Genomic DNA, 15,125 nt, shown 5'->3' on the forward strand with positions numbered 1-15,125 from the left:
CAGGCTGAGTGTACCAGAAAAATCTGTTCGGTCGGTCACTTCTTGTAGTACATTGAAACTGAGTTGAGTTGAATTGTCGGGGCCCCTCCACCACGACAGTGGAAGACCCAGGTATATTTTATGGTGAAGTCAGATTCCCAGGGCAATACCGCGACTCGCCTGTAAGGCCCGGGAAAAGTACTGTACTGCTGAGTGAGAGCTCTCAGCTCTAGCACCACTCCCCCCCTCTATAGCCTATGGCTCGCATAGAGAGTGGAGCAGCCACCTTTTTTTATGGCGAGATCCAGGAAAAGCGGCAAGAGCTCTCCAGCGGCTCGCCTGAGGAGACTACTTGCTGCTAATTCCCAGGGTCCCGGCTTCCCCTTCCGTGCCGGGGATCCTGTAGTTTTCTGATTCACTGACCACTGATCACTTGTCCAAAATACACATGCAGAAATATGACAACAGAAATAGGGAATGCAATAGGGCAGGAAATACATGGGAAACATCTAGGCACCCATCAAGTATATGTATATCATTGCAATATGAGTTATCATGTTATCATAATCAGTATGCAGTTACCATTATATTTTATGCAGTTATCATTATGTTACTCACCAGAATAGATGAACGGAACGCAGAGGTTGTTGTAAGTCCAATAATAGTTTATTACTCAAGAAAATCAGTTTACAGAAAAAATATTTTATATACAACTCCAGCACTGTAATCCCCCGTAGGTGGAGGAGAAGAATTATGGGCCATGTCACCCAGGCCGGAATGTCCCTCCTGCACATACTCCCTTGGAGGTGATTCACGACCCCTCGGGTAAACATTGTAACCCTCGCGACTCTATTGACTATATCCATTGTTCTGGTGCCGCCCGGTATGCAACCTGGGGAATTTCTCCTCATACGTTGAAGGCTGCGCTATGCTGGTGTGACGGCCCTTTCCTCAGAGGAGGGGTGACCTGAGAGGTCACTGGCCCCTGACCCTTGGCCAGCCGCTGTCTTTCGCAGTTCCCCACCAAACCTGGCGTCTCGCTTTCCTCCCCTCCTGACCTGAGCCCAGCCAACTTCACGAGGCCTACTGCCGGCCTGTCCACAGTTGGTTGCTAGCAGTGTCCATGACTACATGGACACTTTGAAATACTAAAATATCTAAAAAATACCCACATAAAAAACCCAGGAAAGTGTGTATTGTCTCCCAAACATCATTAAAAATAGATCTGGTTGCAAAAGGAGTGAAGTGTCCATCCCTTTAAGTAAAAAATGCCTCCTCCCGCCTCCAGGAACACGTCGGCGTACGAGGTGTCGTCCTCTCAGGCCGTCCTGTCGCCGCAGCGCTCCAAGCGGGTCAAAGAGAACACGCCCCCACGCTGTGCCGCCACTGGCGTGCTACAGAACGGCAGCAACTGTGCCCCGCCCCCGCAGCCCTGGGGGGTTGGCGACGCAGCGGAGCAGGCTTCCAGCACCACCCGAGAACACCAGCAGCACCAGCACCACCACCACCACCAACAGCAGCAGCAGCAGCACAGCCACGCCCCCCAGCGACAGACCATCGTCATCCCCGACACGCCCAGCCCCGCCGTCAGCATCATCACCATCAGCAGCGACACGGACGAGGACGACGACCACCACCACCGCCACCACAAACACACCACCACACACCACAGGTCAGCACGCACGCACACACACACCACCACACACCACAGGTCAGCACGCACTCACACACACACCACCACACACCACAGGTCAGCACGCACTCACAAACACACCACCACACACCACAGGTCAGCACGCACTCACACACACACCACCACACACCACAGGTCAGCACGCACGCACACACACACCACCACACACCACAGGTCAGCACGCACTCACACACACACCACCACACACCACAGGTCAGCACGCACTCACACACACCACCACACACCACAGGTCAGCACGCACTCACACACACACCACCACACACCACAGGTCAGCACGCACTCACAAACACACCACCACACACCACAGGTCAGCACGCACTCACACACACACCACCACACACCACAGGTCAGCACGCACTCACACACACCACCACACACCACAGGTCAGCACGCACTCACACACACACCACCACACACCACAGGTCAGCACGCACTCACAAACACACCACCACACACCACAGGTCAGCACGCACGCACACACACACCACCACACACCACAGGTCAACACGCACGCACACACACACCACCACACACCACAGGTCAGCACGCACGCACACACACACCACCACACACCACAGGTCAGCACGCACGCACAAACACACCACCACACACCACAGGTCAGCACGCACGCACAAACACACCACCACACACCACAGGTCAGCACGCACGCACAAACACACCACCACACACCACAGGTCAGCACGCACGCACAAACACACCACCACACACCACAGGTCAGCACGCACTCACAAACACAGTGTATTCTGCCCAACATATGGACGACCACCACCACCACCGCCACCACAAACACACCACCACACACCACAGGTCAGCACGCACGCACACACACACCACCACACACCACAGGTCAGCACGCACTCACACACACACCACCACACACCACAGGTCAGCACGCACTCACAAACACACCACCACACACCACAGGTCAGCACGCACTCACACACACAGTGTATTCTGCCCAACATATGCAAAAAGACACTCAGAGTGCGCTGATTTGGGTTGGAATGAAATTGTCTTCACGTATAGTTAAAAAAAAAAACAGCTTGCAGGATGGTCCAGATCATGGGAAAACATGTTAAAATAAGCATAAGAGGTTTCTGCTCGAAAGCAACAATATATATATTTTAACCACTTTCCCGTGGACCACCTGTAATAATTCTGCCATGGATCACCTGTGATTATGGCATGGACCTGGTTGAGGAACTCTCTCTCTCTCTCTCTCTCTCTCTCTCCAGTGCATCTTCCAAGCAGAGGAAGAACGTCATCAGCTGCGTGACGGTCCACGACTCGCCCGACTCCGACTGCTCCAGTGGCAACAGCCCCCCCTACGGCGTGGAGTCCTCCAGACACCCCCCAAACAACAACAACAACAACAGCAGTAGCTACGGCGACATCAAGACCACCGTGCTGGACAACTACAGCAACGGAAACCACCCCCGCACCATCATCATCCCCCCGCTCAAGAGCCAGACCAGCGAGATCCTGAACGAATGTGAGCGGCTGATGCCAGGTGAGGAACCACAGGGCTCATTGTTGCATTGTTAGATTCTGTTATTAACCACTTTCAACCTGGCATCCATATTTGGGCATGTCATTATAGGTGAACATTTAACCCTTTTTTTGTTCAAACAAACAAATAAGAACGTTTTTTTTTTTTTTTACTTTTACATTTCAAGGACCCCCAGTTTCATAAGCATAATGCCACATTCCCTCATTTTTATGTCATTTTCTATCTCTGGAACCCCACACTGTAACATCCTAACTGTGATAGTGTCCAAATGGAACCAAATGGACCAAAGGTGTCATTTGAACAACTCTCAGTAGTCAGCAGACGGTATAAATTGACTTTTCTTTCTCGCGTTTCTTTTTCACGAGGTTTGTTCGATTATGGTTATTGAACCCTTGCGTTTGCCGTCCTTTCCTCATTCATGTCTTTCATTCCAGATGCAATGAACCACCAGAACGCCTACAAGTTCAAGACCTCCAATAGCATGGTGTCTGGCAGCAACCACCTGCAAGGGGGCGTGGCTGTAGGCGGGTCCTACCGACAGCAGCGCTCAGGGCCACACCTCTTCCAGCAGCAGCCTCTCAATCTCAGCCAGGTAGGAACATACATACCGTAGATATATATATAAGAAAGCTAGATGGCTCACCCGCGCTCTGGCCAATGGAGAGCGCATGTGCTCATGGGAGGGCAAGACATTCCCGAGATTCCTTGCGAAGCACCGCGGAAGCATGAATGTGCGTCACAGAGCGCATGTTCGGGTCTGATAAGTCCCGGAAAAGATGCGCTGTGATTGGCCAGTAGTCACTTGAGTGTCTATAATTGTGATATGGCTCTTCCTGGTTCTGAAATAAAGATCTAAGTTGAATTGATTTAAAAACAGAGCATCACGTCTCCGCTGGCTTTGCAGGTGCAGCAGCACATGGTCGTGGAGCGGAGCGGCGGCCACCGGCGCCAGCAGGCCTACATCACGCCCACCATCGCCGCGCAGGCCCCCTACTCCTTCCACCACGGCAGCCCCTCCCACACGGGCCACAACGTGCACCACACACACCTGACCGCCACGCACCTGCCCGGCCAGCCGCCACCGCCGCACCTCTACGCCTATGCCACCGCGGCGGCGCCCGCCGCCCTGGGCTCCACCGGCACCGTGGCCCACCTGGTGCAGGGGTCGGCGCGCCACGCCGGCTACCCGCCGGGCAGCATTGTGCACCAGGTGCCCGTCAGCATGGGCCACAGCGTGCTGCCGTCGCCCACGCTGCACCACAGCCAGTACCAGGCCCAGTTCGCCCACCACCACCACCACCACCACCACCAGGCCTACATCAGCGCCTCGCCCGCCTCCACCGTCTACACTGGATACCCCCTGAGCCCCACCAAGGTCAACCAGTACCCTTACCTCTAGACCAGTGATTCTCTTTTTTTCTTTCTTTCTTCTTCTTTTTTGTTTTTGTGAATTTCAAGGATCCCCAGTTTGATATATGATTTTAATTTGTTTTTATCTCTGCAACCCCCAGATGTACACTGTAAAGTCCTCAGTGTTAATTTCACTCTGAGAGCGTACAAATGGAACTTGAACATTCGGGTTTCATTTGTATGCTCTCGCACTCGGGAGTCACAGAGCCCTACGTTGAGAACCACTGCTCTAGACCAGACACAGGACAGACACTGGAGAGCCTCGAACCCAGCACTGCTGCTGCCCCTGGACCCTCCCCCCCCCCCCCCCCAAACCTCAGACACAAACAGAGACAGAGGAACGTTGCAATCCTCGTCAAACTAACTTGAAGATTATATACAACGACAGAGGAAAGAGGGAATAAAAAAAAGAAAACATACACAGCCCCTCCAGAAGGAAACAAGAGGGGTGGAATTTAAGAGGGGCAGTTCAAGGGGTTTTCTGTTGGTTTTTCGATTTGTTTTTATTTTGTCCAGTTCTTTTTTCTTTTTTTTGTTGTTTATTATTTCGTTACCCTCTTTCTCTTTGTTTTGTGCTCTGCTTTCTGGAGAACGTAACGTCCCGTGCATTTTACAGCGAGGCCTCTGGAAAAGAGGCCTTCTTCTCGGGAGAGGCGTAGGTTTTCCGCGATGGAATCAATTGTTTAAAATTTAAAATTTCTTTAGCATTTTAGTTTTTCCTCTCCCTCTTGAAATAGGGAAGTGACTGTTGAACAGGGGTTACTCTCTGGAAGTTTGGATTCCCAAGAAGATTTGGGAAATGGTGAAATACGAAAACCTGCTGCTGTTCAAAGAAAAAAAAAAGAATATCGATGGCCTTGAACTGTCTTAAAATATTTCCAAATCATTAATGGTGGTGACAGGGGGGCGACAACCCTACCCGCCCGCCCCACCCCCACCCTTCTCCGGCTATGGAGGTGTCTGGAAATATAACCAATATAAGACAAAAACAAACTTTGTAGTGTATTTATAGATAACTTTCTCTTTTATGTTTTACCTTTATGATGATACTTCAGTTTTAGCTATAGGTGTCTTAGCTGGGCCCCGGTTCTTAGAATGTAGCAGGTCTGCACCTGTTTGTTTTATGAAGAAAACCTTTTTTGTTCTGTTTTTGTTTCGTCCTCCCCCAATCGATTTATTTGTTCCTCTTTTTTCTTCTTCATTGTGATTGCACAAAGTTGTTATAATAACATAGGCATGTACAACGTGATTGTCTGTGTGTGCTACTGTTAGCCGTGTGTGTGTGTGTGTGTGTGTGTGTGTGTGTGTGTGTGTGTGTGTGTGTGTGTGTGTGTGTGTGTGAGTAGCTCCTCCTCTAAAAACCCTACTCCGTCTAATAGGTGTGACCCTCTTTCCCTCGTAGTGCCTTACAGATATAAAGACATAGTTTACTTGGCTCGGGCTCTGAGACAGCCATCAGAGGTTATACCCAGGGCATGGTCACACACCTTTAGGCTGTCCCTTGAAGTACGGAATACATCCCTTATTTTGAAACTATGAATACGAGTCCCTTATTGAACTGATACGAGACACACTTTGTTCTTTATTTTTGGGGGGAATCTATCAGATGACACATCTTTCACATTAAAACAGCTCATATACACAACAGGTTGTTAAGTGCCGTGGTTGACAGGCATGCCGCTTGTAGCGCTTGTGATGTGCGACCATACCCTGAAGCCTCATTTATACATCGCTGTATGTCGGCATCAAGTGCCAAAAATAGCTGATCTACAAGGTCACAATGAATCACATCCATGACGTTGTGAGCACGTGGATAGCCTATTTTTGGTATGTGATACCATTATCGACATACGATGGGCCATAAATTGGGGAGAGAGAAAGACATGGATGGTACCCTGGTTCAGTTGTACCGCAGCTCTCTTCCAGGTGTAAGCTCGGCTCTTGCTGTTCCTTGTCCTTAACGACAAACACACTATATAGGTGACGATGATTAACGTCAGAGTTCAAAATCAAAACTGACCTATTTTAATATTACGTGTGCATGAGATAACTTGCCTGGGGGTACTTAACCAAAGTCGTTAGATCAATTATTAGTTTGGTTTGTTCTGGATATAAATGTAAATATATAAACATGTACAGTATAGCTGTAAGACTCTACAAGAGTGGTACCCATAATGATGTGGCTTTAGTTTGGAATATATTTGTTTGTTCTTTTGTTTTTGTTTTCATCGAACAAGGGAATTAACGCACAGGGATTACAGAGCAGAGTCATTAGCACATGGATCTGTTAAAACACGGAACAACGGAATGTGATGTTCAAAAGTACTAACAGGAGATTATGATTATGTATGATTATGATCATGAGGGGACGAGTTTCGGTATATTGTTCGAGCTGTAATAGACGTCATTCTTAAAAAGGTTAAAAGCTAGGCCTGATGGGAAGTGGCGGCGATCCTGTGAGGCCAGAGAAAGCCTGGTTTGCGATGGAGAGGTAGAGGTGCTGAGGGCTTTTTGAGAGATTCTGTGTAGGCGCGAGTGAGTGAAGGGCTGGTAGAGATTGGTTTAGGTAGGGACCGCGGACGCGGAGCGCAGGGTGAAATATTCCTTATCGTAAACTGGACAAAAAGATTAGCATGTTGGCACTGTGCAGGTTGGTTGTGACACTGAGCCCAGGTGGTTGGTCGGAGCCGCGGGGGGCACTGCAGAAATGCTCACCTACAGCATGGAGCCCAATTGAAAGCTTTGGTGAAGGAATGAAGTATTTTCGATGCAACAACGTCATTACATCGACTTTTTCGCTGATGTCATAAAATGTAGTCTTAACTCTCACGCAAGGCATTTTTGTTGATATTGTCATAGCTTTTTGGGCAGATATATGGAAGTTATTTGAATTGTTCTGTTGTGAGTGTTGGGTAGCACTATAAGGCCTACGCAGAGGGAACATAACAGAATGGAAGTGCCAGGGTGTACACCTGGAAGGGCATCTGGAAATTTGTATTTATTATTTTAATTGTCACTTGTCCATTTGTCTTGGAAACAGGTACATCGCGGACATGGCCACACCCCCCGAACACATACAGTACATGATGTGACCAATTAGGGCTGTCGCTGTTTGCTGCTTGATTTAACAGACGTCATTTCCTCTTAGCCAATGAATACAATCTACTCTCCTTTTGTTATTTTTGTCTTCATTAAAGGTGATATAGGCAAGTTTTCAGTGTTTGTACACAGAATTGATCGAGTGTTTCCAAACAAATTAAAATCTAGCTCCACCCCCCTCCCCCCGTCATTCTATTGGCTGAGCCAGGTCACTTCAGGCTATGGGGTTGTTGTTGCTGCTGGGAGGGACGCTATGGATATTGCGCTCGTATGGCTAAATATGACATTAAAAAATTATGAATTTCTATCGATATCATAGTTACAACAATGACATTGAGTTGACATGTTTTTTTAAGGGTAACTGTAGCGTAATCACAATATCACAAGACTGACACGACGAGTCCCGCAAATGAGGAAGTAGGAAGTAGTGGAGCAGACTCACTGGCTCTCAATTCAATTATCTTTCATTTGTAATCGTGCATATAAAACATATTGCCCCTCAAATGCCCCAGCCACTACAGCATCGTTCATGTGAACTACTTTGTCCACGGTTATTCATCGCTATGATGATCAGCGACGGCTTGTCACCGTTGGCGAGCACGGGTTGAATGCAAGCTTCAAGCCGGCCGGACCACCAAACCATGCGCTATACATAGCGATTCTCATAATTTCAACAGGCTTACATATTACATCATAAACATACTATTTCACATGAACAATGGTGAAACTAAGATATGGGGATAATATTATACTTGCAAATTGCAAGTATAATATTATCCCCATATCTTAGTTTCACCAATGCGATTTCATTGCAAGTTGCAATGAAATCGCATTGCGTTTTCATTATAATACTGCTGGGTCGAACACACATGCAGTCACAGCCTCGCGCTGCAATTGGCTAAGACTCCGCGTCACCCCCCACACAGACCCTCCTCCCAACACGACGCTTCCGTCCCGCGACATAAACAACAGTGGATATAAACAGATACAAACACATAGAGGGAGACAAAGGGAGAGTGTATGTCTACAGGGCAGCAGCTCAGCATCAAAATATAGGGGAAGATAGAGGGAATAAGGCCACAAATATAGATAGATAAATATGTTGATTTTTGGCTGAAAACTTGCCTATATCACCTTTAAGTGAGCGCATAAGAAGTGCTAGTGACTTTAGTGAAAGCTGCCATGGTACAGTACATGGTCTGCCACAGTACTTGCATTTTAAGTTACCCCCTCCCCGGTTTCTTCTTCTTCACATTAGACTGAACATTTACATGGCTGTAGGTATGTTGTTTATTTTTTGAGATTGTTGCAATAATTGTTGTGGGTGTTCTCTCAGTGTGTACTTTTATTATTCTGCCAGGCTCATTTATTTTTCATTTTATTTCATTTGTAACCTGGGGGTTGTTGTACAGTCATATGTAGTATTCAATGGAGGTGGAAAGTGTTCCAACACTGATGGTGATCGTTATCGGTGTTGAGCTGATGATAATCCAATGGGGCCCTTGTAGGCCTACTGTAGGTAGCTCACTGTAGACTTGAGTATGCAAACACCCAGGTTTAAAAACAACAACAACAACCCAGCAATCCTCTAACCTTGATGAAAACTCCTGATGGGCCCAACAGAGGCTCGTCACCCATATTCCACACTCTTCCCGCACCCCCGCCCCATCAGGCCTTTGGATCCTAGCAGTCAAAGATGTGATATTACGTATTAGAACCTTGCTGGTTATGCCATTATTTTATATTCAATTTTTTTGGTGTGATTTCTATTATTAGCTTGGGTTTGCTTTATTCATATGAGGTGATCTGGGGGGCCTATAAGCAAGCATGCACGCATGCACGCACACACACACACACACACGCACGCACACACACACACACACACACACACACACACACACACACACACACACACACACACGCAGGAGATGTTTTTTCCAATGAAATAGTTTTCCTTTTTTCGGCTCCTGGATCACGAGGCAGACTACTGAAACATTCCACTGTTCAAGAGGAATCTTGCTTTATACCCATAGGACACTATTGTCTGGTCTGGTCGCCCTTCTCGTTCAACATGGGGACATCGCTGTCATACTCAGACTATATTCTCTCCTCCCACCAAAGAATTCAACACACTCGCAGTACTAGCAACACCTCCCCATACCCCCAACTCCCACTCGCTTGCAACAGTAGCTAGGCAATACGTTCTGCATTTAAACCATCTCTGAGAAAACACTTTACAAGTACGTTAATGGACATGTAATTTCTACCCCCACAGCAAATGTTGGTGTGCATGTCATATAAAGAATTTACCGCACCGTACACAAAGTAGCGTGCGCGCACACACACACACACACACACACACACACACACACACACACACACACACACACACACAGTAGTTGTTTTGGTTAGAGTTGCCAGTGTTTCTGTACATTAACTTTTTAAAAGAAAATCGGATTATTAATCACTCTTTCCCCCTAAATACATCAAGTTGTGATCATTTAATTTGTTCACTAAATATCTAACTTCTCTCCAAATTGTTTTATATAAAAGTTGTTGTTTTCTTTTTTTACATTGTCGATGTTGTAGCTTTATCAATGTTGTAAGAAAATGAATTTGTACAAAAAAAGATATATATGTTTTAAGTTAGCGTGCCATGGAATGGAATGACCTGTAAAGTAAATTAATCAAAAATATACCAACAATACCTTTACAAATGTGGTCACCTGCACAAAATGAATGTATTATGACCTGCCTGAGATGCTTTAGATCTTTCTCACTGGGTGACCATTTTAGTTTGAATTTGATTTCCACATCATTTGTGACCATGCATGATGCAATAATTTATAAATGTGATCCAGCAATGATTTACTAGTAATACAGAAGAACTCATGAAAAGATTAGTGAACTCCTCTTATTATAATGCGAGAGTAAAAAAAGAAGAAAAAAAGAAAGGATCTTAAAACTCAAGCCAAGAGATGCCCTACTACACTCAACATTTTGTTAATGGAAAATAACTTCTAGATGTGTGTGATGTTTGTTTACCACCCTATTTCATATTACGCTAGCCTATGTTTTGTGTTTCGTGATAAAGACGAATCAGAAGTATGAGCATTAATGTAGATGGAGTGACCTTACAATTACCAAAATGTGCTTAAGTAGAGAGTGAAGGTATTTTTTTGCTCGTCAAGAGTTGCGCATAGCCTACCCAGACTAGCCATTTTAATTTTAGAATACTGCCTTCCAAATAACCAACAGTACCCTCAAAGCTTTAAAAGGTGTAGTTTTAATTGGAGACAGCTGTGTGAAGCGGCCCGACGCCTGGTGTTTTTACAGCTTTGCTATTGTTAGTAACTTAGTACTCAATCTACACAAGACGTCTGTCACACTTCCAAACTTTGCCCACAGTGTGTGATTCTGAACGTTGAGAAACATTCCTAAGAAAAGGCACAGCACATACACAGTGCTACAGTACGTTAGTCTTCTCTGGCCAAACTCCTCAGAAATGACTTGAAGCTGCAGGAGGAACATGAATAGAATCAGACAGCCCCTGTCATGCCCCTCAGCTCATATTATGTTTCAGTCATTTGGTAAGATTTGCAACTGCCTCCCATTTCCCAATGTGAAACAAGATTTATGGATGGGTGTTAGCTGGCCCCATCTGTGACCTCCACCCTCTTCTGTAACTGACTTGGTCAGATCTGGCCGAAACTGACAGATTTGTGCATTTTTCTGAACATTCATTGTATAAAAAATGTAAAGCTAAAGCCTGGTAGAATTAGCTTACAACCTTTTAAATCGGTTTCTTTGCCAGCCTGCCCCAAGAGGCGTGTTCCTGGTCGGGAACGTGCCTCCATGAGTCCATGTTAAATTCAGCACAGGCTAGCAAAAATAGATTTTCTTTGGAGAATTTAACCTTTTTTGCCCTTTGCCCCTGAGCCAGATCTTTTTACTTTTGTCAGTCATGGCGCCACAGCGGAAGGGGAGGTCACAGATGGGGATATAGGTGTTATAGGTGCGGTCGAGAGTTGTTTGTTTCTTTGTTGATGTTTCTGTTGTTCTGTTTTTACCTTTTGTTAAGGAGTTCCACTCCTTCTCGCTGGCTTTTCTTTGGGGGAATTCAGGGTGAGGTGGTCATGGTTTGATGCCGTCACTGGTGGTCGATCATAATTAGCGCAAAATAACAAACCAAATAAATATTGGAATCTACTTGCAGGCAATTTCCCCAATCTCCGGTAATGTAAGGTCTTTCAAAAATATGTCTTTTCACGTCAGAGCCGGAACCAAAGAAAGATATATCTATCATGATAATGGTTCACAGTAAAATCCTCAGTGTTCATTTATCGACTTTATCGTCGGTTTATACATTTAACCATCCATTTGGTTTCATTACACACTGCCAGGTGTCAGATGAAATTTATACATTGAAAGTCAAATTACACCTGCTTACGCAGCAGGAAATACATATACCTCTTGTGATTCACCAGAGCCAGATTTTAAATCCCATTTTCCCTAGTATAAATAGCAGCACCTTATCTGTGGGGTTTGGTTTGAGTTACGTGCAGTACAGTAGGCTACATCAGCCTTGTCAGTACATCTCAGAATGATAACAGTAGGCCTACACTACTGCAGAGCCTACTACAAAACTACAACATTGAACTGCAGAGCTCAAAACAACATATTAAGTAAACTACTATAGCCATCACACCGAACTGGAATTCTATGTATGAGGGTGGATTCTGCCAATGCTTTTCAATGAGAACGCAGCGTTTTTCTGCGAAAATCCTCAAAGGGCAACAAACCGCTCCGTTCCCATTGAAAAGCATTGGTAGAATCCGCCCTCATAGGAAAAACTCCAGTTAGGTGGTACTGCACCCTAAGTGCATCAAACCCTGACCGCCTTTTGTGTCCATTGCTGTATGGTTTCTCAACGGTGTTGATAAAGCTAACGTGTGCTGTAGTATTTTCATAATAGTATACATATTTGTTGATTGTGTTTCATTTACATATTTTTTGTTTATTTGGGGTGTGATGTCTGATTATTTCAATCCGTTTATGTAGCGTTTACGTATACCCTTTTTCTTAGCCTAATTATATTAAGTATGTTATGAGAATGGATATTTTACTGGCTTTATAGAATGTTTAAAATAAATATGATAATGACAATAAGAAGAATGATTAATTAAAACCTCCTAACACATTGAGTACTTGCTATTAAGCGCTTGTGTTGCCATTATGATGTTGTGTGCTTATCTTTAATCATTTTCGTTGTAGAAAAATGGAGTGAATTTATATTAGGCTTCGAAAAAAAACACAAAAAAACCCCCAACTAATTATAGCATTGTGAATCTTACAAGGAGGATTTTAACAGGCAGACACCTTGGTCAAATAGAAGAATATAGTTATTTTAATTGTCCTCTTTACTAACTGTAGGGTGAGAGGGGGCTGGCGTTTGTGGTGAACTATGTTATAGCTTGTTATTCACTGTTACTTTTGATCATTTTTTCGGTCTCCGAGGTGAATCGAGTTATTAATGAGAAATTTGTATGCTCACATATGCATATTGTATATGTGTAGAAAAATGTAATCACACTTTGTCTTGGATTTACATTAAACTGTTAAGTCACGGCACCGGTGTCTTTGTCTTGTCTTGATGTGTGTGTGTGTAGTGCACTTGTTGTACTATTTTTTTTTTTTACGGCTACCGCCTTTATATTTTTTTTATAGAGGGACAGACAGTAGGCTGACAGGAAATGGGGAGAGATATGGGGGAGTCCGAGTGACATGCAGTAAAGGCCGTCGGGACCCGCGGCACACAGCCAGACTGGATTAACACTAGCCAAGGTGCCTGGAACGCTGAGCCACGGCCCAGGCGTTGTACTATTCTTTTGAGGGCCAAATGATCCTGAAGTACAGTAGAATCACCCTGGTCCTCACAAGAGAAATGGTTGTTTCATGGATTTGGGGCTTACAATTAAGAAAAAGATTCAGGTTGGAGTTAGTTGGGAATAGACATAGGCCTACTGTAAGGCTGAAGTGGTTCATTATTACTTTTCCCTTCTGAAAAATGTTGTGGATTCAAAAGTACAATATTTGTCTTTGGGGGAAATAACATAATGAGACAGCTTTTACAAAAGAAGATTTGTTTCTGTTGACAGAGATGAAATCTTTTCAATTGTTTTATTTTTCAAAGGAATAATGGTTTCAGGGTGTCTGTTTACATTGGAGAAAAACAAACTAAAAGTCCCAAACCAAATGGAAAACAAAAACACAATTATACTAACGACAACTAACAAAAATTAACTAATTAGATCAAACGAAAAACTACCATACATACAAACACCCCTATGTGAGGGAAAATTGAGTTAAATAAGTACCAACAGTAATATAGTGAATAACTTAAGAGCTGACTATTGGAATAATAATAAAGGTTACTCAAGAACTCTAGGATAACAAAGTATAACTTACTAAAAGGAACTGAAGACAAAGTAACTCAAGAAAACTAACAATCAACGCAGACAAACTAACTAAAGGAACAAAATACCAAAGCAAATAAACAAAAAAAAGGCAACATGGGTGGACGCTGTGGGCACTGGCTGCGTGCCTTCTCCTCCGAGAGGACACGAAAGGGCCTTTCTGTGTGGAGTTTGCATGTTCTCCCCGTGTACCCTCACAAAAAAAACATGCAGTAATCCAGGTCTCTAAACTGCCTCCCCGTGGCCAGCCGGGGCACCTGATGGAGGGGAAGGGAACTGGTCAGAATAACGTGTTCCTTCCACACGCTACGTCCAACCAGGGAAACTCCCCCCTGTCAGGTGTAAAGGAGCGATTTGGACACTCATGCATGAAGGAAGCATGAATTGGGGTTACAAAATCATGGGATGAAAAATAGTTTAAAAAAAAGACAGCTGATGGATGGAAATTAAGCTCCACCCACACTGCAGCTTGCAGTGTGGGTGGAAAACTGGGAACGCTTTTCCCCCGCGTCAAGTTGCAGCGTGGGTGGAGGATTCATTTCCATCCACCAGCTGTCTAAAAAACGGAAAGAGACTCCCGCCGCTCGCGGGGAGAAGCATCTTTGTGACTCGACTGTGTTGATTTTGTAGAAAGCAGGGCCATTGCCCAGCCAATCAGGACCAGGGCGTGGATGGGAAGAACGGATAAGGAAGGAGGTGTAGGTGCAGGTGGGGCCTGTCAATGATTGCAGCCACCTGCTTTCAATCACCCACTTTACTCTGCCAGCTCTACTCTTGTCGGCACCACACCCATTCTCCACACTCTCCATTCACGACATTTTCCTTGTCCTTGCAAATTATATCGAACCCGATGTTCTTTCTATCCACCCTGGATGGCAACACAGTTTTCTAGATAAAGGGGGTGGTTCAATTTACC

General features: G+C 45.2%; 1 protein-coding gene across 6 annotated transcripts in view; it reads left to right on the forward strand.

Moving 5' to 3' along the window:
- hipk2 (homeodomain interacting protein kinase 2) overlaps positions 1–8,242 on the forward strand; it is a 120,724-nt gene extending 112,482 nt beyond the window's left edge. For 3 of the 6 annotated variants that reach the window (XM_080761366.1, XM_080761367.1, XM_080761369.1), the window contains exons 13-17: positions 1,268–1,651; positions 2,950–3,224; positions 3,659–3,816; positions 4,129–4,599; positions 4,736–8,242. In XM_080761366.1, coding sequence (XP_080617492.1) covers positions 1,268–1,651; positions 2,950–3,224; positions 3,659–3,816; positions 4,129–4,599; positions 4,736–4,774 — 1,327 coding nt within the window. In that variant the 3' untranslated portion in view covers positions 4,775–8,242. Of the gene's footprint in view, positions 1–1,267; positions 1,652–2,949; positions 3,225–3,658; positions 3,817–4,128 lie in introns of all 6 variants that reach the window. The other 3 variants (XM_080761370.1, XM_080761371.1, XM_080761368.1) reach the window with 2 other exon arrangements.
- The last annotated feature ends 6,883 nt before the right edge of the window (positions 8,243–15,125 follow it).

This window comes from Protomyctophum bolini (assembly GCF_963924005.1).
Source record: "Protomyctophum bolini genome assembly, chromosome: 4".
Taxonomy (NCBI): domain Eukaryota; kingdom Metazoa; phylum Chordata; class Actinopteri; order Myctophiformes; family Myctophidae; genus Protomyctophum; species Protomyctophum bolini.